The 23,866-nt window shown below is 38.3% G+C and overlaps 1 protein-coding gene across 38 annotated transcripts in view; it reads right to left on the bottom strand.

Annotated features, from left to right (window-relative positions):
• Window positions 1-10,145: 10,145 nt before the first annotated feature.
• Window positions 10,146-23,866, bottom strand: part of ZBTB20 (zinc finger and BTB domain containing 20) — an 812,433-nt gene continuing 798,712 nt past the window's right edge. For all 38 annotated transcript variants that reach the window (XM_037743875.1, XM_037743867.1, XM_037743869.1 and 35 more), the window contains one exon: window positions 10,146-17,539. In XM_037743875.1, coding sequence (XP_037599803.1) covers window positions 17,118-17,539 — 422 coding nt within the window. In that variant the 3' untranslated portion in view covers window positions 10,146-17,117. The remainder of the gene's footprint in view (window positions 17,540-23,866) is intronic.

Consider the following 23,866-nt stretch of genomic DNA (forward strand, 5'->3'; position numbering starts at 1 on the left):
TTCTAAATGATTTAGCTCACTCTCTTCCATGGAAGTTTCTTTCTCTCCATCAGTCTCCAGGTCATGACTCTATTAAAGATAATTTACAGTGTCTAGTATTATTATTTTATTTTATCTATTTTGTAAACCTCTGATCAAATCGAAAGTCATAAAGATAGTTCAGTACCTCCTCTAATGACAAGGTCTCCTGTAAATACCACTGTGACCAGAAGGAAAACCAAAGTGTAATCCCTTGACCACCAAAGCATATCCCTTGAGCCTGTTGTAGTACTTTTGTCTGGGAGAGAAGAGGTTGGGCTCTGAAGATTAAAATCTTTGGTGACAGAACTGGAATGGATATGCAAGTTTCAAGGAAGAAGTGTCCCAAAGCCTCAAGAGAAGTATCCTAGGACAGTTAATGTGAATATATTTTAAAAGTTGGCCGGGTGCGGCGGTTCACGACTGTAATCCTAGCATTTTGGGAAGCCAAGGTGGGCAGATCACAAGGTCAGGAGTTCAAGAGCAGCCTGGCCAACATGGTGAAACCCCGTCTCTACTAAAAATACAAAAGTTAGGTGGGCACGGTGGTGGGCGCCTGTAATCCCAGCTACCCGGGAGACTGAGGCAGGAGAACTGCTTGAACCAGGACCCGGGAGGTGGAGGTTGCAGTGAACCGAGATCGCGCCACTGCACCCTAGCCTGGGCTACAGAGCGAGACTCCATGTCAGGAAAAAAAAAAAGTCAATCATTTATTTTTAGAACTTTGGTTTGGTGTAGTCACTGTCCTCTTAGTGATTATCCAATACATATTTCTAAATACCTGTTAAGAGCTCTGAATTTAGTTTCTTATTTAAAACAGAGATAATGCTTTGAGGGCCTAAGGAATTTCTTATGCTAGTTTTGATGGCTCTAAATGAAGTTTTTCTAGCTAACAAGGTTGACAATTTTCTGAACAATGTTTAAACTTGGAACAGTAGACTTGGACGGATAGTAAAGAAGAGAGAGAGACAGGTTATCGATGTTGTAATCTTAGGAAACAGGCCTCAACTGAGAATTTTCCAAATTGATGCCCCCACATGTGATAGTGTTCAGAGAAATTTAACATTAGCCATTGATATGGGTTGTGATCCTTTCCTACTGTGCCAGAACCTTCAAAACTGTCACTTTGGATTCTGGAAGTGTCCTTCAGCATCTTTACTCTTGCGTTATTATTTCCCATGCAATCTATTGCTTATCCTGTGATGCAAGATTCTTTTATTAACAGTTATCAAAGAGCTGTCAAACTCTGATTACTTCTAAGATTAAAAAAGACAATAAAAATACATTTAACAAAGAAAAGTTAGGGAAAAAAAAATTTCAAAACTAAACTTTCAGGCACTATTAAGGTCTTCTGCTAAGTAAGGATAGTCTATGATGGAGCAGCTAGTATGTTCTAATCCACCCTCCAATCCTTCCTCCAATGTCAAAGTTGGCCTAGCTTGTTTCAAAATAAACCTTTCACTTCACTGGTTTTCAGTGTTTATTGCACTGTTCCCTATCTGTCATCTTAAAGGACTTTACCACATGCATGGCCTTCCTCTTTGGTTAGCCTGATCTAGGTTTCATCCAGGGATGGAGAAGCATACTCAGGCCAAAAGGGTAATTCCAATATGGACAAGGCTATGAGTTTTTGAAAGGATCACACACTACTGCCCTCTGCCACACTAAAATGTGCACCAGCAAGGGGCTTTGTGTTGTAGGCCAAGGCAAAGACTTCTACATCATATTAGTCGGCTTCTTCACTATTAAAACTCTTACTGAGAGCTCAGTTGGAAACAACATTGGGTAAACTTTTTCTTAAATGTTCTTAATTTGCTGTGCTAACTCAGCTTCTTTACAATAAGAAAACAGATTCTATCAGCATGGCAGTTCCTAGGCCTGATCAAGAGTTGACAGAGATTCCACAGTCTCACCAACCCTGCTAAGATCAAGCTTGATGAAAATAGTCTGCATTTTAGTAATGCTCCTACTTTCATAACTTGCCTTTTTCTTTTCCATACATAACACACTCTCTCCCAGCACAAGTAAATACATTTCAGTAGTGCAATGCAGTGCAGTCATATTTAGTGCAAAAAAAGCCCTATTATAGACCCAAAACAACTCTAAACAGCTCTTCCAAAGGTTACCAGTGCTACAAAAGTGGGAAATTCAGTCTACCTCACACTTCCGTGAGTCATCGCTTTTGTTGCTCCTGTTTGTTTCAGCATAAAGTAGAGAAACTAGCATGCACCTATGTATTTTTCTGTAAAACATTAAGCCAATAGGTAGAAAATAAAGGGAAGTAGTCTAGTTAAAATCAAGGGTATTATTTAGAAGAGGAAAACAGCTATTTAATGTAAAGGTCAGTAGTGGTTTTTACTTAATAGTTTTCATCATGTCAGATGGCTCTGATGCTAAGGGGAATGGGTACAAAAAAGATAAAGCTTTCCTGTTTCTCAAAACACAGTCCTAAATTTAACAGTGCTGGGCTTTTCTTTTTGAATAGTGCAATCAGCTATTCCTCAAGGGCTACAGGCAGCAGCCACCTTACATAACATAAATAAGTACACTAGGAGCACTCATTTTTCTACATTGACCACTTTTCCCCCATGTCATTCGTCTCCTATTCTCTTTTTTTTTTCTGACTACACATAGATACAGATATACAAACACACACACAGAAATTCTCAAGGCCCCTCTCAGAATGATCAATTGAAAATTGGTACAAATAGCTCAGTGGCACACTCACACAGAAGTACAATTATTAAATATAAAAGTGAATTATTACAGCAAAATTAAGAGTCTATATTGTACCTCTTCTTGTGTTATTCCATAAGAAGAAAAAACATTCATAGTAGGATCTCTTAAGGAGCTTACTTCTTTCTTAAGATTAGTCTAGAATTAGTTTGGGATGTGGCAATATTCAGTGATTCTGGAAAAATGATTTGTATTTGATCATCCTCAGGAATCTGTCTCTTCAGTTTGTCTGGGTCTTCACCCTCCAAAGGTAAGTCTGCTTGTCTGCTCATGCCCACACATGCATGTTGTAAGTCTCAAGAGAACCCAAGTATAGTTTAAAATAGACTGTGGGAACAAAGGAATTATGCATAGTGGGGTCGGCACACTCAAATTACCTTAAAATATCAAGTTACCATAGATTTTCTCTCTCACATCAGCTTCTCATCTTTGTTTGCCATGATGAAGATTGCTAAGACACACTGCTTTCATCTCCTCTGAAAACCATAATTCTTTCAATAATAGTGCAGGAACAATTTTAATTAGATATATGCAAATTACCCTTAATTTATATCTCAATAGGCTCCTCAGGAAAACTAAGGTTCGAATAAATGGGCCTAAGGAAGAAGTTTAGCAGCTGAAAATATCTTTGAGAATTTTCTCTTGCAAATCTATAGCTGGTTCCAAATTAAAGTTGGTCTCAAGGAGAGCAAGAGCAGAGTAGCCTTTGTTTTCAAAGATCCCCATAGTTGTGAACATGGATAAAGCACTTGGAACTGCAGGAAAATCTTATCTCAAATTTGAACTATCATTTTATTTTCAGTGATCTCTCTGTACACTCCTCTTGTGCCTGGAGAGCACATTAAGTATAGGAAAAGTCAGGAGTTTCTACAGTTTCTCTAGATGGGTTTGGCAGCATTAAGAGAAATCTTTAATCACGAAGAAGTATAGTTATCTCACTAATTCTTCAAACTGTAATAATCAGAGACAGCTAAGAAGGATAAGGGGTGAGTAGTGCTAACTTTCTCCGGTAACCTTGACAACTGGCTTTAGGAATCCAGACCTGTATCAAATTTGGTCCCATCACATTGTCCTGTTCCCTCTCTTTGCTTTTCCTCTGTTCACTTAATTGAAATTGCAATTATTTTAAAGACTGAGCCAAGAATGTCAATTAAACACAAAAGACGGGTTACAAAAACGTTGTCAGGCTGTTAATTGAATTGAAGTGAAAACAGTATGCTTTCAAATGAAGTACTACAATTTTCTTTCTTTTTTTTTTTCTTTTAAAGTTTTTAATTTGGTTTTTCCCTCCTTTGTGGTGGAGGGGTATAGATGGGTGAAGTATTGGCAATGCAGTGCCCATCTCCCTCTGTTACTGTTGCCTCCAGTGCCTGGGGTTGGGGCAGGTGCAGGGGTATGGGGAAGGAGGGAGAAGCAATGGGGAGACAGATGTTTCTTGTAAGACTTCATGGACACATATAGTCTTGAAATGGCTAGAAAAGAAACAACTACAAGGATAAAAATCAACAGATTGATTGATGTTGACATTTTAGCAGCACCCTTCCTTTTCTTTCCTGGCTATCTTACAGTAGATATTAGTTAGAAATACCCAAAGAGGAATTTAATTAAATTAATTTATTTCCAACCTTATTCCAAAAAGGATTTGAGGAGGCAATAAGGATTTGTAGTACAAAATGCATGATCTTCATCTGCAATCAATTTCCATTCTTTGGCCCCAGACCTATTAGTTTAGGTAAACAGGGTTTCTTTCTCAAGGAATAGGTTTTTGTTTTAACTATTCTATCCTCAAAGCAAAGAGAGAATTTCTCTGTTAAAAGCTCACGAGTGCTATATGCAAAGGAAGATAAGATTTTTGTGGAGGAAAAATTCCTTCATAGCAGGATGGAAGGCTTTTCTTTCTAAGAGGGAAAATAATACAGTAAGGGTGGGCAGTTATTTGACTGTCCATAGACAGTATCAAATTAAGAAATAAATATCCTTTACTATCTTGAGAAGAGATAAAGGGAAACAAATAAATCAACAAACAAACTTTACTAAAATACACATTCCTCCAGTTTCAGATTTCTAAAAATTAATAATTATGCTTAAATCAAGGTTTACAGATAGCAAACAACTGTTTGAATGTGTGAAAGTATTATCCCTTTGCTTTACCATGTTTCACTTTCTTTGTAGGAATTGTATCTATGCACACTTGTCCTGAAGTCCAGTGCAGAAAATAAGCTTGTTTGCTACCAGCCTCAATCTCAGAACATTTCCTAAGCTATATTTGTATTTTCTAGAGCTACATATCTGTAAAATGTGATGCAGACTTTCTGAAATGCATTGTGTGTGTGTTTTTGGGGATGAGGGGAGTAAAGCAAGCTTTTCATGGAGAAAAGAAGAAAAAAAAATCTCTTCCTATCCTCACAAATATACTATAGTGTTTCTATTATTTTGATGCATTAATTACTGTTAGGGCTATTGGTGCTCCTGACAGGTGTCAGCTTGGAAAGATAGGAGGCTCATAAGCATTAATAAATTCATATCCTGGAATCTCTAGAATATCAAACAAGATTTAGACATTAATCTGAGACTAACACAGAGGTTGTGGTGAGAAATCCTGGGTCTTGGAGTTGGAATGCTTCTTGGGGAACTAGAAAGAACAGCATCAAGAAGGCATCTCAGATTAAGAGGACCAAATAAGAACTGTCAGAACTAGAGCCTCTCCTCCTCCATATTATACTTTAAATGATAGCATTTCAGGGTTTAAAAGAGCCTTTCTTCATTTGGAAGCCAGTGCCTAAAGAGAGGAATACTTTAGATAAAGAGAACTTTTAGAAAAAAAATACCGGGAGTTAAAATAGACAAAGAAAAAGAAGAAGATAGGATTGATTGAGAGAACATTCCAAGTGAAGATCACAGTTCTACACAATGTTAATCCTGCTTTTAAGAGACGTTGTTTTCCTACTAGATGTATGCCTCATAAAGGCCTTCAAAACTGCTATTTATTTCATTGTTCTCTATGGTGTGAATTGATGTTAAAAAGTGGTTTGATTAAGATAAAAGCTGGGTCAAGTAAAATAAAAATACATTTCTGATATTAAAACGTCGATTCTGTCAAAGGGTAAAGCAAGAACTGAAAGTGTACCGCCTATGCCCTCAAAACCACATAGTACTCTAAATGTCACAGGACTTGTCTTCATTAAAGCTGAGAGACGATGTGGTATCATGGCAAGAACACTGGACCAGAAATCAGGAAAGACTGAGTTACAAAGTTGTTATGAAGGTGACATTATAAGCATCCTGAAAGAAATATACCCAGAATGGCATCAGTCAGTCTTTTGGGCAATGCTCTGGTGACCAGACAGTTGTAATCCATTGCAGTGAGATCTAGTATGAAAACCAAATTACATGGTGTATATTTAGGTACTGGGGAGTGTACTGCATGGCTCTTTAAGTATCCATTTAACCCTGTCATTATTTTATTTAAGCACATATTAAGTTTATGTTTAAGCAACCTCTGGTTGCAAAAACAGACGCTTTAGAAACTTTATGGATCTTCTCATACGTTAGTAAATTACTGCTCAAAGTTCTAAGCCAATCAATGATTACTTATTTTTTCCAAAGTGTAATAAATAAAAAAAATTCTTCATAATTTTTCCTACAATGTGTTCAAGTGGAAGTGGCTTTTCTTGTTTGAGAAGAGCTCACTAAGGCTCGAACAGTTATCAAAATTATTTTGAAATGAAATGTTAGTCTTTTCTGTAGATTCCTATAATCTAAAGTCTGATAAACAAGTAATTTGACTAGTGGAAACAGTCAACATGAATGATTTTTTTTTTTCTCCAGAAGAAGTGGTTTACTCATATCAAGATTTTGAACACTGGGGTATTTTTTAAAACCAGAAAATATGTTTTCTCTCATCTTTGGCCAAATGTGAAGGTAAGAGGAATTAATGACCTCAGCTAGTACAGTTGACATTTAAAACTGTGACTCAGGTTCTCCCACTCTCAAAAGAATATTGATAACTTTTGAACTCTGAAGCTAAAATGAAGACATGCTTCACTCTGCCTACGAGTCTCAAGTTTATGAACTCATTCACTTTAGTGTTCTTTCATTAAATCAAGCTTAAAGAAAGACGTTCAGAAAGGGGTTGGGAAAGGAAGAGAAATGAACAGTTAGGGGTCATAATTATTAGAGGTTAGGGGGCAGTGATGACTACGTATTTTGAAGTAGTCTTCAAGAGAAACAAGAAATAAAGGGAAGGGGTTAGGAAAAGGGAAGAGGGAAAGAATGAAGTTGATATAATTTGGATATCGTTTGATCCTTAGAGAAGAAACAGCCTCACTTAACAGTCAATTCACAATTATGTTTGTCTAGTAGAAATATATCTGGTTGAACACTTTGGAGAACAGACTGGTAATTTTGCCATTACACTAGACATTCACCCTTTCAAAGTAGACTAAGAGTAGGTCATTCCTTAGTGAATACCAGGCTGGAGAGCACTGCAGGGAGCTTGGCTAAGGTGAGAAGGGACTTTTTTGCTGAAGAGGCACAGCAGAATGGGATGGGATTAGAGAATGAAAATCTATTAGGAAAGATGAAAGGAAGGAATTCCTCAGTATTCACACTGACAGGCCTTCATATTGGTCCAGTGTGAGAAGGTCTTTTATACTGAGGTTTTAAAAAACTCTCTTCATTTTGTCCTGAAGGTAGAAGTGAAGAAGGACACTAGTTTCAGGCACCCAGGGTGGTGGAAAAGTTTATTCAACTGAGGCTTTCCATGCATTGGGTTGAAGAGCCGAGGGAAGCCGAAGACGCTCTTTATCTGAAAGTATTTACTGTATAGGAAGACAGGATGCCTGATTTCTGAAGGTTCCTTGATGGCCTAACTGAAGAAGAAAGGCACCAAATCCTCACTTTAATAGGTGAATGGAGATCCTGAGGGCTGGATACCCAAGAGCCACCATTTTATGGATTCTTCAGACTAAAAAATGTCTCAGATAGATATTTCTGAGTTATACTTCTATTAGCCTCTGTGGATTAAGAGTTCTTCAAACTCTGGTTTTAGTTTAAAAAAAAAAAAGGAAAAAAGCTCCCAGGAAAATGAACACTGTATTGCCACACTGCCTCCAGGGAAAGATCGAAGACTAGTTAAAATAATTATAAGCATATTGGAAAAAGAAGTAGTAAAGAACCAGTATTAAGGGGAAAAGTAGGCAGTTCACTGTCTTATGCTTTTCAGAAGACTGGCCCTTTTGAATGCAGCCTGTTATTGTTGGTCAGATCATATAGCACTTAAGCAGCCCCTTGGTCATATTTTTAAAAGCAAGTATAGACAGTGACAGTCCTACAGGGGAAAATCACAGATACATTCATATGCACTTCTTTTGTTCTTCAGATATTGAGTGGGTCAGCTAAACAAGATCATTTTGAATATGAACCTCTTTGTATTAGTCACACCAACAAAGTTTCAAAAAAAGATTTCACTTTCCTACATTTGCTAAGTCTGAGCTTTAAAAAATTCTAAAATCCTCTAAAGACAAAATTGAAGCTGATAATATAAAAAGCAAATTAGAACAGTAATGATTATTACTAAATGCACCAGATTAACTGCAGCAGGTTGGTGATGGGTGATATATGCAAAGACATAATATTTCAATCAACTCATGATCATAGGCAGATTCAAAAGTTAAAATGAATATAATGTGATATATATTTCAATATAAAATTGTTATATATAATGTGTATGTCCTAGGTTTCAGAAATACTGCAATGTAGTGTATTGTACTTAAGTAAGCATACCTAAATAGTAACTCATATTCTTTCACAAAGTCACTAGTACTGTTAATTAAAAGAAAAAAAAAAAAAACCAAAACGACTATTTTTTTTTTCCAGTAAAAAGAAATACCTATGGTTACAGTCACAGACTTCTTTTGGATATAGAAAGACAATATACAATTTAAAAAAGTAATAACAACAGAGAAGTTGCAACTGTAAGTAGCCTTACTTAATAGGGGAAGGGGAAAAGTCACCAAAATAGAAGAGGAAGGAAAATGTCCTCTGACTTCTGTAAAGCAGAAATAATCTACATGTCATAAAAAATAACAAACCATCTAGTAAAAGAAGGGCATGGGAGTGAGAAAACTGAATCCTGAATTCCAGGTCACCAAGCCTTCAGAGTCCATTCACTCAGTACATTATACTAGAGTGGCATTCTACTTTAATGTTTGAGATGGGCAAGAGCTATCAATTCTTAGAGATTACCAAAAAATATTCCCCCCAATATTCTGTTGGTTTGCTAGACATGGTAAACAACTCACTCCTGGAAAGACTTTGGCAAAGGCCACATTGGTTTCAGGAGACACAGTTTGTGAATTATGATGATATCCTTTGCGTACAAGCAGAATTAGGAAGCTTTAGTTTGGGAATAAAATTTGTGTGTGTGTGTGTATGTGCACATGTGTGTGCACACTGGGTTGCATAGAGGAAAGGAATGAAGGCCTTAGAGCTATGGGATGGCTCAGGCCAAAGTTTGTGTGGGCTTTGCCTGCCTGGCGTTGGTGCCCCCACCTCTAGGAGACCTGGGGAAGTGCCCTGGACTGCTGCTCCCTCTTGTCTGCTCACCAGTCAAAGACTTCTGTTCTACCTTCTTATGGAGGAAAACAGCCTGTCCCTGTGGGTTTGCTGTGGATTCAACAAGCTGCGTTTGTTTCTCCCAGTTCTGAAACATTACAAAAAGCAACAGAGTGGGCAGGTGACTGCTTCCTGGGAAGGCAGCCATGAGTCTTTAGCACAATGGTGGAAAGAGGCAACTGTATCTATGCACGAGGACCTCTGCCTGTGTGTGCTTCATTTGGGAGGCACACACACTCCCAGATGACAATAAGTATACACGCAAACACACACATGCACTTACATGTCAATAAATCCAACAGAACTGCAGAGTTTGTTAAATGCACTCTACTCCACATGAGCATATTCAAGTTTCTCATGAAAGGGATACACAGAAATTACTGATGGTTGGACTCCTTCAGATTGCCCTAAATTTCTCATCACACATAGTGATGCATCCAACTAAGGCGACAAAGCAGAGCAGACATGTGCGATATGTCAGACCTTTGACTCCTAACCAGAAATTCAAAAATCTATCTTGTTGTCACTGGGCAACATGAATGTGGAACAGTTTTGTGCTGAGAGCAGCTCATACTGTGTGTGCACACATATAAATAACGTACACTCAGTCATAGACATTTTGGACAGCAGCGGTGACATGCTGGATTGGTTAGGACTCTTTCATTACTAGAATCTACATATAAATTGCAATGATTTTGCTGGGTCATAACAACTGTTGCAACACTAGTAGAAACAGATGCCCCAAGGTGGTTGTTGTTTTTTGTTTTCTCTTTCTTTCTCTTGGATGTATCAAAATCTCATTGAGGCATTTTGAACCAAAGAAATCTCTGAATTTGAAAAAGGGTTAGTAGGGACTTTTATACCCTCATTAAGCATTCCAGAAGCCTGGACTCTCAAGACTGTGGCTAGATTTTTCTCTGTAGAGTATCATCTGTAGATTATGATCTTTCACTGAAGACTTGAAACTTATGAGTTTGCATTTAAACAAAGAACCACCAGATAAAAGAGATGCTCTCTAAAACTGAGGGAAAAAAGTTTACAGATATACACTGTATGGGGAAAGAAAGCTTTTTGCTGGGATTGTTCTCCTTGTTAAGGAAACGTTTAAAACTAGTATTCCCAGGCACCTGTGATTACATTTTATAGGATTCTATTTAGTAATATGATGTCTATTTTACATTCAGCCCCAACCTACGTCACTGAAATAGAATAGGAAATAGCAGCCACTATCTGAGAGTACCAGTTCTAGACAAGTTTGGTGCCTCCCCAAGAAGTCACTATTTCCATAGTCCTCAATCACACATAGGGCTTACTTTTGTGATAATGTAACTATTAAACAGCAAGAAATGCCTGTATCTTCAGAGCCTTCTCATTTCTGTATCATTTGTCCTCTTCCCAAGGCTTTCTGATTTAAGGCAATAATGCTATACAATAAGTAGCCTCTTGTGAAAACACCTAAATTGAGGTCACTTAAGATTAGATTTCAGTCTGAAAGTCTACAGTTTATGGAGCAACAGGTGGGGCCTTAGGAAACCACTGGAATGGCAGGTGTTTTAGTCAGTGCTGTGGAAAGATAATGTTTCTTGTTTCAACCCAGGCCATTTTTACTCCTCATTCAGTGAGGAGAAAATACATAGTTCTGAAAAAGAACCCACACTATGCAGCCCTCATTTTCTACCTCTTCACTCTAAAAAGCATGGAAACAAGCCCTACTATTCCATAATCATTCTCAGGGATCTGCTAATGTACACTGCTGACTGCTATACTCAGTGTTGAAGGAGAAAAAAAATCTTCAGAGACTTAGAAGAGTCTTTGAAGTATTTTGGTCAGGCTGATCATCTTGATACTCAGTGCTAGAAATGATGCTTTGGATTAGTAATTTTCACATTCTGAGTTTACAGGAACACTGAGTCACCACAGCCTTTTCTCTTGTAAAGGTTTAAGTGGCATCAGAAATAGCAACGCTCCACAGAAAGCCCTTGGGAATATGAAAATATTCTCTCTCAAGAGCAAGAGCTCTTCTATGCCCCTTTTCTGCCTCTATATGCAGCCTGAGCACCAGGGTAGAGATAGCTTTGGAAAGTTTGCCCTATGTAATCTATTTCCTGGGTACCTAAGAGAACAACCGTTTTCTTCATGAAAACACAAAGAGGGGAAAGGAGCTGCTGCTGTTCCAGTGGGAAGTTATGTCTAGCCCCAGAAAGCCTGGTGGCTGGGTCAGCTCAAGTGCTCTCTTCATGCACTGCAGGTTCAGGAGGCATTGGGTTGCTTTGCTTTTTCTGTGGAATTAGGGAGCCTATTGAAATTCTAGTGCACCCTTCCTTTTGTTTGTCACCAAGTCACATGGTTCTGTCTTCAGTGTCCTATTTTTCTTTTTTTTTGTTTTTAATTTCTTTTTCTGAGGAAAAAAATTGGCCATTTAAATACAGTTCTTTTCTAGTGAGTAAAGAGGTTTCTCAGAGCCAGAAATCACTCAAAAGAGAGTCTGTCGACCCTACCCATGGAAAAACTCAGAGATTTCTCTAACTACTTCTTGCCAAACTTCCTACTTTTGTGATTGGATGTTTCTTGGTTTAGCATTGTTTGGTGCTGAATACATTTTTGCAATTCTTTTGTTCTCTGCCCTAGAGCTTCCATTACCCTGGACTTCAACTCATTACCAAATTAAAGAATTCCTTTAGAAGATTTCTTTTAAGAGTCAGGTCACAACAGAAAGGGCACCATCCTGTTCTCCTAAATCTCAGGGGCATCTCAGGTTGTGTCTGCTCTTACGTTGCACCTTCCCTTTGTTACCTTTGGATGCAGCAGCACACTGGCTATAGCTGAGGCAGGCCTGATCTGATGATCTGATACCTTTTCCGCAGAATCATATATCCCCTGCTCTCAGCCCCAACTAATCAAATAACATCTTCTAGAACAACAGAGGAAGGCTCCAGAATGGGTGTTTATCCTGTGACTCCTGGGCAGATCTACCTTGTGCCCTGTTTTCGCAGGGGTCACGGGTGTTGGGAGTATTATGAAGGAGCTTCAACAAGGAAGCGATATAAGCCTTTATTATGCTTTCTCAGGAATCGAAGGGGTTTTATCAGGGGCATATCTCATTTTTGACTTCTGTGCTGAGAAAAACCATTGAGTTTTGGGCATGGGCAGAGCATAGACTGCTGGTGTGCTTGTGTGAGGGAAGTACACGTAACTCAAGGCTTTAGGACTGAATGTGAAACAAACATACCTGGAGGAAAACTTTTCTCTTTTCATTATCAGAATTCACAAATTCTTACTGTTCATGGGTTGAAAAAGAGTATCTGGAGACCTTATAGAATATTTTGGTGATACAAAATAAAACTCCTAGGACTTTTAAACAAAGCAAACCCAAGTCTTTCAAGGCCAAGAGCTACTATGACTTCTAAGATGACTAGGAGCTAGAATATGAGCAGGAAATTATCCAGCACACTTAATCATGGCACAAATAGAGTCAAAGCATTAGGAATCTGGGAAGAGAACAGGCTATAAAACTGTTACTAGGAGCTAAAGTTTACCGCTCAGTTAAAATATACAGGAAACCATTTTGATACAGAGATTTTCATTTCAGATTTTTTTTTTTCTGCTTAGCTTATTTCTCAGATTTTCCCCATGTGTAGAGTTGTATCAGATCCATGTGTTCCAATTATTACTTTTTTTTAAGATTACATTTCACACATTTGGGGGCCTTTGTTGTACAAATATTGGCATTTAATAAGAAAAAATTGCCCACGATGCTGAGATAATACCAATGTTTTTAATGCTAGAAAATAATATTTTTTAATAAATTGTATCTAAAAATCTTGAGAAAAAAAATTTCTCCTTTGACTTTTTCTCCTTTCCCTTGTTTGGCAAATTCCATTTTAAAATTATAAATTGCTCAAAAATGTCCTTTCTAACTAGTTCTTCCTCGTACTCATCCTAAGAAGTCTTAAATCTGTAACAGCTGCTTTTATCTTATCTATCTTTTTTCTTGCTATTGAAAAGAAATTTTTTTAGCACTGATATCATCCTAGCATGAAGGTCTAAACGTAAGATGACTGTAGGACATGAAACAAAAAAAACCCAAAACATTAAAAAGATCCACACTAATTCTCTGATTCTGAAGCAAAATATCTTTCCCTATTTCCAAAGATATTTGTGATTGTTTAATTTGAAAGTGAGAATTGACAATCTAAAAGCATCTCTATCCTTTTGAAACAGGTCCAGACTGGTTTACTTCCTAAAATGTGGGTCAGTTTAGAAAGTGGCCATTTGACAGGCCAGGAATATGGCAATAAACAACTACCTTTTGGCTCCTCTAGATTAGATCTCCCACTCCAATCCAGCTTCCTCCTTTCTCCACAAAATGATCTGTCAGCTATTTTAGAATGTGACATGTTTGGGAAGGATAAATATGCAGTAGGAATATGTCCACTGCTATGCAAACCTGACTGGTCCATTTTGTCATGGACTACAATGATTATATCACCTTGTTAAGAATTCTTTAGGGATCCTCCTACTCTTTTTTTTTTTTTTTTAAGAGACACTTCCTTTACAGGGAAAGGATGACAGAATCCTTAGGGTTTCAAGTCACCTGCAGCTTTTTCTTTATCTTTTGTTCTATCAAAAGAAAAGGTGGATTCTAACCCAATTGCTTAGCATTTTACATGGCTAATCAGCATTAAGGCAAATGGGTCTCCCTCAGATTTGAGAAACAGATAGCTACATGTGGCCCATAATGGCACCTAAGATCAACTTTTCTGGAGGTATTAATGAAAATTCTTCCTACTTCGCTAAATTTGAACAAAGACACTTTCAAATCCACTACTGTTAAACAGTTAAAAATATTTTAAAGTGGCTTTTGGCCTTCTTTCATTTGTAACATGTATTGAGTGATTTCATGTCATTGCCTTCTAGCTTTAAGAGTTTTTTTTCTTAAGGTCAATCTTCTCTTTTTATTTTATGGGTGGAATCACTTGTTTTCCAAAATATCAAAACAATTCCATGACACAGTTAATTAACTAATGCTCCCTCTATTGGTGGTAATTGGAAATATTAGTCTTACAACACTGCTATTTTGAAAAGCAAAATTAGCAATAGAAAAACGAACTTACTTTATTTTGGAAGCTGTTCCTCACTAACTGTTAAAACAGGTCCGTTTTGGACACATGGTTATTGGTAGGACTCCTCTTAGAAATCATGATAGGTTATACTCAATAGTCATTTAACTACCCAAGTTTACATTAAAACTTGTAGCAAAATACCCACTTAATTCAGCACTGTGGGACCAAATCAAACTCACAAACACTTCAGTTACACTAACCTTACTAAGCATCACAACGAACTTATGAAAAAGATCCAAGTTAACCAAATGTCTAAAATATATGAATAAAACCAATTTAGTCATTACAGAGTTGTTTGTGTTGGAAGATTTTCTCTCGTTTGCTGCACAGTTTTTGTAAATAAAATGCTGACAGGAAAATTAGAAGGAAAATTAAATTAAAATGCAATGTAATTTTGAAACTAAAATACTCTCTCCTTTCTTCTTTTTAAAACTGTAGTTTGGTGTTTTGCTTTGTTTAAAGATTTGCTTTCCCCTAAGTGTGTTAAAATATGCCCAGAAATGAAATCACTTTGGGAGTTTTAGCTAGGTTTAAGAATTCCTATATTTGAGCTGGAATGCCTTCAGGACACTGTCTATAAAGAAAATATCTCTATTATAACACCTTCATCAGGACCGAGGAGAGAAATCCCAACTAGGGAGAGAGAGTGGCATCTGGTATGATGCAATAGATTGGTGGTCTTTTGAATGGTGGATGTTGGCATCTGGGAACTTTTTGTTAATTTCCCTAAAACCTTTCCAAGAAGCAAGGGTTAATTAGTCATCTAAAGAATGATCATCTGATTTAGCCCTCTTAACCATGGTGGAAACAGTCAGAAGGTGATATTTGAAAGAAAAAAAGTGATTTTGGCATCAATGCATCTTGATCTGTAACAGGCTTCTCATAATGACGCTCTTTGTAGTTGGGAAGGGTGAGGAGCTATGGCAGAGTTTTGTGAACTCCTCTTCCTGGCTGATCACAAAAGAAAAGACCCCATTTATCAAGACTTCTAGACTACTAGTGTTTCACCAAGGAAAAAAAGTAAATCAATAGAAATTCTAGAATTGTAAGATCTCAATGAAATTTTGGAGAAGCAAGCAATCTCTTTCTGAAAGATACAGTCTCTTCCATGAAAAAGAAAAGAATTCTAGATGAATCAGTTGAAAAAATTATTCGGTGGGACAACTTAAGCTTGCTAAAGTCAAAGAACTACATATCAAAATACAAAGCAGCAATTCAAATTACAGCAGGGATGGGCTGGCCACAGAGGCCCTCATCAACCCAGGCAATACTTAAAATAATAAAAATTAAGAAAAATTAAAAAAAATATGAAGAAAATATCCTTCCTCTCTTTCAAATATAACTTTAGTTGCCTTTTATTCTTTCTATCTGGAAGCAGTATCGCTAACCTTAACAGTCTTGACTTACCAAAAAATATATATGTGTGTGAAATAAAAGAGAAGGAATTGGTGGCAGTGTATGCAAAACCAAGATGAAAAAAAATTACCTTTAACAATTTCACTTTTTTTGTTTTTTTTTTTACACAAATACTGTTGTAAATATATTAAAAAAATCAGCATTCTATCTGGTAAACGTCACTTTTGCCCCTCTATAAAATTTTGAATTAAAAAAGCCTCAAGAACTTTTTATTGTTCCCCCCACCCTCCATTTCTCTTTCTTTTTCTCTTCCACAAGAATATATCTTGACACTTATTTTTTGCAAAGATTGTTGGAAATAATCCTTCTCTTGTACCTAAAAACATAGGTGCAAATTTCTGATATCTTTGTTTTATCTGCATTCCTGCCTTTCATGAAAGTCCCTCTTGATTGTGCTGAGGCTGTGGCTCAGCGAAGACACTGAATAAATACGATAGCCACTGTTGCTTGTTGCTTGTCCAAGTCTTCCTGGCTTCTGCTGCAAGGGGGGATATGGAGAAGGTGGGCCAGGGTGTGTGGACCCGGGCAGAATCTGGGGGAGAAGCCTGCCATTCGTCTTTCTTTCCCACACCACTGAACCCACTGCCCTTCCCACCCCCACAGCCCTTTTATGAAATCAGACAACGTGGTAGGCGGAAAACAGCAGGGCCTTTCCTCTGGATTTTCAACCAGAAGTGATATTCCACAGTTTTAACTGGTTACTGTGAAGTCCAAGCGGCCAGAATTGTGAAAATGTCCACTGAAACACTGCAAGCGGTGTACTTAAAGACAGTAGGCCTTTTAGATTTTGTTATATATTTTTTGTAGTGCTCTTCACATGTGGATTTTTTTTTTTTTTTTTTTTTTTTTTTTTTATTTTTTTTTTTTTTTTTTTACTTTTTTTTAAAAGATTTTTTTTTGTAAAGAAGGGTTGTATTTAGAGGCCAGTAGCTAGAGATCCAACCAGTGGACCTCTTGAAGCACTACCAGGCCTTAAGGCCACCATCCGAGGGAGACTGGGAAAACTATTATTCACCCAAGCCTCCAGAAATGTAATGTACCAGCAGGCAAAAAACAGTTCTTCATGTAGTACAAAATGAAACGAAACAAAAACAAAAACAGAAAGTAAAAATGAAACCAAAACATTTCTTAAATTCTAGTGCCATAGCTTTTTTGTTTGTTTTTTGTTGTTGTTTTCTTTTGTTCATAAGAAAGAGAGAAAGATACTACTTATCCGTCAGACACATGCATCCTCATGTGGTCGTTGAACTGCTCGATTTGGTCAAACTTTGCTGGACAGACGGAGCAGACGTAAGTCGTCCCCTCCGTGCAGGCCACCACGCCTGGGGGGCCAGCGCGGGCACCTGGGGGTGTGCCCGCAGGAGGGGTCCCATTGCTGGCACTGTGCAGGGCCACGTGTCGCTCCAGGAGGGTCTTGTGAGAGAACTTCTTTTTGCAGATGTAGCACTCGTAGGACTTCTCTCCCCGGTGGAGTCGCATGTGCACGTTGAGGGAGCTCTTCTGGGTGAAGCGCTTGTTGCAGATACTACACTGGTATGCCCGCACTCCTGTGTGTGTCACCATGTGCTTGATAAGGTAATCCTTTAAGGAGAAGGAGCGCCAACAGATGCTGCATTGGTGGGGCTTCTCACCTGTTGACGTAGGAAGAGACAGCAAGCAGGACAGAGCGAGACATAGCAAGGGACGGAGGATGAAGGACAGAAAAACAAGACAACAAAAAAGAAAAACAAAAAAATTAAACAAATAAAATCTGATCCCTTAATGGATCATCCTTGATTGGAAAAATCCAGGCCCTCCTAGCCTCTTGTGTGCAGGGAAATTTTGCTTTATGGTGATGCCAAGACAGTTTTGGTTTCCATTTCCCTATGCCATGAAATGGATCTCTTGGAAAGCTACCAGATATTCCCCACTAAAAGTCTTCAAAGGTCATTCTGTGGAAAAGGGAGGGCTACTTTCAAAGGGGGCCACTTTCAGTGATCTGATTTGGGGATTTAGTGTTTCCCATTAACATTATCAAACCAATGTAAGAAATAAGAGAGAAGAAAGATCTTTGGAGACATGGGGCGCTCTAGAATTCTTGATAACCAAGAACATTGGTCATATAGCTTGATTCCTTGGGGAAAGTTCCCACTTCTAGTAGTCTGTCTAATAAATACACCTATGTATTGATGGTGAGTTTGGAAAATATTTGCCAACATAGGAATAAGTCATTCTGAAGAGCTATACTTTCGAGTTTGTCTACTTTGGACATAAATCTTCCTAACAGGTAACTTAAGGGTTAATTGCCTGTTCTCTATTGACTGTACTGAGCTGGAGAGTGGCTTCAGCAGGTGTGGAGGCTGAGTAGAGTGTGGGCAACATGATGACATCAGACTCAAATGGTCCTGTTCAAATCTGGGCACCAACACACTACACACCATTCTGACAAATCACCAAATGCCTCTGAGGTATACAGTCTTACTTACCTCACTGTGCTGGTGTTGACATAAAATACATATGAAATCACTTTGCAGACCACCGAGAGCAGTGTGGGAATACATGCATGGTGTTCTTATTACAAGGCTACCTCCCACCCCCATTAAATGCTTCCATATGGTTTTTGAACTCTTGTGTCAGTTTTTAAAACAGTTTTCCTGCCTCCTCCTTTGTTCTCAGCCTGCTGGCAGAAGCCCTTCTTTCTCCTCAGTTTAGTGCTTTGGCTTGGCTTAGAAACCAAATGATCAAGTTTGTTACAAACAGTGAGGTAAGTAACAATACCCAGTCACTGAATGACCACATGAGGTATTCTTAAAGTCCATGGGCCTGTGACATCTCTTTAGATAATTACTTAAAGACTTGTTTTGTTTGTGTTGTTTGTTCTCAGCTCTGCTTCTGGCAGGTGAGATGAACTGCATTAAAGTGTTTGGTCCATCTCTACCATCTCCTTCCTGACCGCCCAGTGTAGGTACTCACCTCGAGAAAAAAGTCCTTCTTCCACATATTCTTCCATGATCCAAACTAAAACCCAAAGCCTCTGAAACTCCTTAGGGTAATATTTCAACAACTGAACTATGCATCAGGGTAAGAAATCTTTTAAAATTTGAGCTAACTTCCATTTAAAATATATGCCTTGACTGTTTTTCCATTTTTCCCATTATCAGATAGAAGAGCTCCGATGTGTTATGGTAATAGCAGCAATAAAAACAATCACCATGCATTGAGTGCTTACTATGTGGCAGGGTTGGTATTAAGTGTTGTATGCTCATGATCCATTTTATGAAACTTTCTCTCATCAGGAAGATTCTTTTTTGTCGTGTTTTCAAACATAAACAGATAGGCTTTGAAGCATACTGACCAGACAGTATGATGCATAAGATCACAGGGTTAGAAGAGAAGAATTTTACTTTCAGATTAAAACAGGAAAAGTTAGAGATGCCTCATTGCTAATAATCTCAATTTGCTGAAGACCTCAGTCTATGCATAGTGTTTATATTGGTACATTTTTTTTGAAGTAAGAGATTCCCTAAGAGAGACAGTCATGCATGTTTTTAACTGAAACATTTCTATCAGCTGTAAACAGGCCTGGAAGTCCGCTGGTCTTTGTATCCTCATGCTTTCAGAAAATTTATAGAGGCTATGATAGGCTGGCCAACTGTCATTTAAAACGTGTTCGCCTGTCACCTTTCATGGGATGCGTACCTTCCAGATGGTATTTTGGCTGCTAGGAAGTTGAAACTTCACCTATGTTAAAATGCTCTGCTGTTTGCGTGTTCTTCCTTGAGGCAAGGTCACTGATGAAGCCTTTTTATTTTCACACTCTCCTAATCTGTCTATAAATTGATTCTTCACGGTTGTCATGTTTCTCTCCATAGCATATATAGGCATGCATGTAGTATTGGTTCTACCATTAATTACCCATGTGACCCTGGGCTTTTTAAGTGTTTTCATCTCTCTGGGTTTGTTTCACCTTCCGTATGTGAAGAGTTGAACCAGGCGCTTGCCACATGGTCCTTTGTGGATTTAGTGGTCCTCAGCCCATGGTGGACCACAGCTCCTGAAGACTCTAATCCTGGCTTTGTCAGTGAATGACCCGAAGGCAACCTGCTTAGTCACTGAACATATTCACAGTCCCACATTTTAAATAAGACAAAGTATCCTGTTTCCGTCTCTGCCACGGAACAATGGTATGTTACTTAATAAGGAGAAATGTTTGCAAAGCACTTGGGAGCTCCTTAAAGGAAGGTACTCTCTATAATTATTCAGGTGCTGTGATGGTGGAGTGTAGGTATTTCAGGAACTGTCTTACTAAATGGGGTATATTTTCAGATTAGTGAGGTGCTCACAACTTTCATTGTGTATGTATAAATGTGAAATGGGTGACTACCCAGCAGGAATGAATTATTGTGTTTCAATAAACATTTTTTTCCCACTATTTTCTTGCATATTACTTACAGCAATCCCAAAATGGTTTTAGACATTATACACATAAAACGGATGAGATCTGTTGATTGTTGCTCTCCAAGTAAAGAAGGGAAAAGTGAAGATAAATGGTAAGAGATGGCTTTTCAGGTTTAAGCCTATGGTCAGGAATGGCAAGCCTGATTTGTCAGAAGGGGACACAAAGTAAAAAGTGGATACTTGAATTATAACATCAAGGGGAAGGTCATATAAGTTCCTTCACTTTAAAATGATCCATTTTGGGGCTATATAGATGTAGGAGTCAGATATGAATTCTATTTCCTTGGCTGAGTGGCTTGGGCATGTAATGTAACCTCTATAAGCCTCAGTTTCCTTATCTATAACTTGAGTATAATATAGTAAGTACCTGTCTTATGAAGGTGTTTTCAAAATTGAAGAGATAAAGCATTTAGTACAGAGTATGTGGTCATTTTAAGAAAAATTAAACTGTTCCATTCATCACGAAGGAACCAAGGATAAATGAAACCAACTGCAAAATGATGTGGATGGCATACAGAAACCAATCCTGAATTTAAAAAAAAAATTTCAGATAATCAATAAAACCAGTGATTATATTGCAGCTATGTAATTCAGAGTTTAGGGTATAGCCTACTCTCTCAAATATATATGCAAAAGGCAAGAATTGGTATATGGATAAAATGTCAGCACAGAGCACAGAGAATTTCCTAGGAAAGCAGGCACTGAGCACTAGAGGCACAGAAACCAAACAGCAAGGGAAGAAATTGAGGGGGAGGTGGTGTCCTTTACTGCTTGCCAAGGGTGTTGGGCATGGTAAAAGTATACATTTTTCTCAATTTTTCAATGCCTCCTCATCACCTTCTTCTCATGGACCAGCTCTGACACTTACTCTGCCATGACTGACAAGTGAAAAAAAAAGAGTAAGAAAGATACTGCTTAGGTTAGAAGATGCAAAGGGTTCTGCCTGTAGCTCACAAAGTTCAAGTAAAAGCCATCCTAATGGGTACAGACCCCCAATTTTGAATACCAACCTCTTGCTCTGGGAGCTCAGAACCCACTTATTCTACTGATTTTTCCCCCTCATTTTAACCAGGGCTTCTCCTGAGCTGTGAAAAGGACAATGAATGCTGTTATCAGGAGATTTTTCAGAAGCACTATTGCTACCTGACTCTCCTGTTCTCTCTGCCTTCCCATCATCTGCCCTAGCACAATGCCCTCCTCTTTCGTGAGTATAGTGACAGGTCAAAAAACCAAGGCAGGGTGCTTGATGAGACAGCAGGCAGCAAGGAAGCAGGAAAAAGAGGAGAAGGTGGGTAATGGAAGGTGGCCATGGGTGACGAGAGCAGAAGGAATACTTGAAAGTGCAGGTCCTCTGAATGGGGAGCATTCAGACTGGACCAGAAAATGGGAAAGGTTCAGTATTAACAATGGAAGTGCGCTCAGATGGAATCAGATGGCGCTTTTACTGGCTGCAGAGTCTAGTCTCCATCCAGAGAAGTCTGGTTAAAGGGGGGCTCACACGCCTGAGATATCAGTGGTGTGACTGCCTGCCAGCCTTTCTGGTCTTTCCCTGGGGATGTGATCCTGTTGCCAGCTTGGACTGTGAGGCTGAGGGACTCCCTATTGGGAGCATGCTGCATTCACAAAATATCTGTGGCTTCAGTGACAACTAAGATATTTTAGTTTTAAGCAGAGCTTTGGAGAGTTCCACCCATGGAACTTGACTTTTCTTACAACTTTGTGACTAGAGTGGATATTAACATCCCCAGAAGATAGTATCTCCAATTAGAGAGTTGTACTAACATCTTGAAGGTCACCTAAGAAGTCAGTCACACCTGAGAATATACTACCAGTCCAACCAGATTATCTTCCTCTCCCATTAACAATTCCTTGTTCTCTGGATTATGCTGCAAAATGTGTGATGCTACTATAACACATTAATGGCTGTGATAATTTTACAGGATTCATAATTAAGTGTTTTCATATAAATTATGTTATTTAATTCACAGAGCAACCATTTAAAGTAAGTACTACAGATCTGAAAAACTGAGGCTCAGGTTGACTATAGAACTTACCCAAAGTCACTCAGTCAGAAAGTGGTAATATCATGGCTTTCTCACTCCAAGGCTTATACATGTTCCTTTACACCCACTGGCTTGATATAATTAGTAGTCCAAGCTCCATATGAGGATTAACACGTTATCTTGATATGACTGTTATAGCCCAATCACCAACATTGTTATGCTACCATAGTTACTATGTCTATTTACATTGAAATCATGGCTGAAATAGCCGACCTTCTCAAAGTAATAAGCAAAATTATCATATGTGCAGAGGATACCAATGGGCTAAAAACAGTCACCAATGAATGGGCTGTTGATAATATGATTCAGAAAAGGCCAAAACATTTTATCTTTTGTGGGTGAAAAAAAAAGTGTGAACACAGATATGTGTACAATATATTCTCTAGCAAAACAAAAAAATTTAAAAGTCTTGCTGTGAAAAGAATGTATCTGTGTATAAGTTCCTTGAATTAAATTCTCCTGGAACGCATGTTCACATTTAAAATTTTCTTTTATTTATTTTATTTCGATAGGTTTTACAGACCAGGTGGTTCTTGGTGAATGTGCACATTCACCAAATGAATGAGCATATAAAAGTATAATATACATGTATATATATGTGTATGAAGGGTATGTCTGTGTGTGTGTGTTTCTGCTCTCACAGGGTTTACATGAAGGTGTAAAGATAACACATGATAATATTAATAATACAAGTCAGTACTGCTAAGTATCAGAAGGGATACATTTGCCATGTAATTTGGAAGACTCAACTTACTTCTTATGTGTGAGTGGTTAGTTTCTGTGATACAATTCCACTACAAAATCAAGCTGTGATCTATAATTTTGATTTACTTTTCCTATTTTATTTATTTATTTTTTTGAGATGAAGTCTCACTCTGTTGCCCAGGCTGGAGTGCAGTGGCGTGGTCTCGGCTCATTGTAACCTCTGCCTCCCAGGTTTAAGTGATTCTCCTGCCTCAGCCTCCTGAGTAGCTGGGATTACAGGTGCCTGCCACCATGCCTGGCTAATTTTTTGTATTTTTAGTAGAGACATGGTTTCACCTTGTTGGCCAGGCTGGTCTTGAACTCCTGAACTCCTGATCTTGTGATCCGCCCGCCTCGGCCTCCCAAAGCAATGGGATTACAGGTGTGAGCTACCACGCCCAGCGTGATTTACTTTTCCTAAACAGATTCTTATTTGTGGAATTTTAAAGAATGACGTTATGTAACAAAAGCAATCTGATGCCATTCTTCTAATTACCTAGGCTCAGCCCTCTAAGGGATTGATTCTCAACTTCAGCATGAACCAGGACTTGTTACACAGACTGTTGGGATCCATCACCTGAGTGATTGACTCAGGACATCCAGGGTGAGGGTGAAAGAGGGGGAACATAATTTGCATGCTGCTAGTGCGGGGATCACACTGTTCCAGGGTTATCGTTGAATTTTCCCTATTGCTTGCCTTTCACATCCATGTTG

The sequence above is a fragment of the Cebus imitator genome, unplaced genomic scaffold, assembly GCF_001604975.1.
Source record: "Cebus imitator isolate Cc_AM_T3 unplaced genomic scaffold, Cebus_imitator-1.0 Scaffold157, whole genome shotgun sequence".
NCBI lineage: Eukaryota > Metazoa > Chordata > Mammalia > Primates > Cebidae > Cebus > Cebus imitator.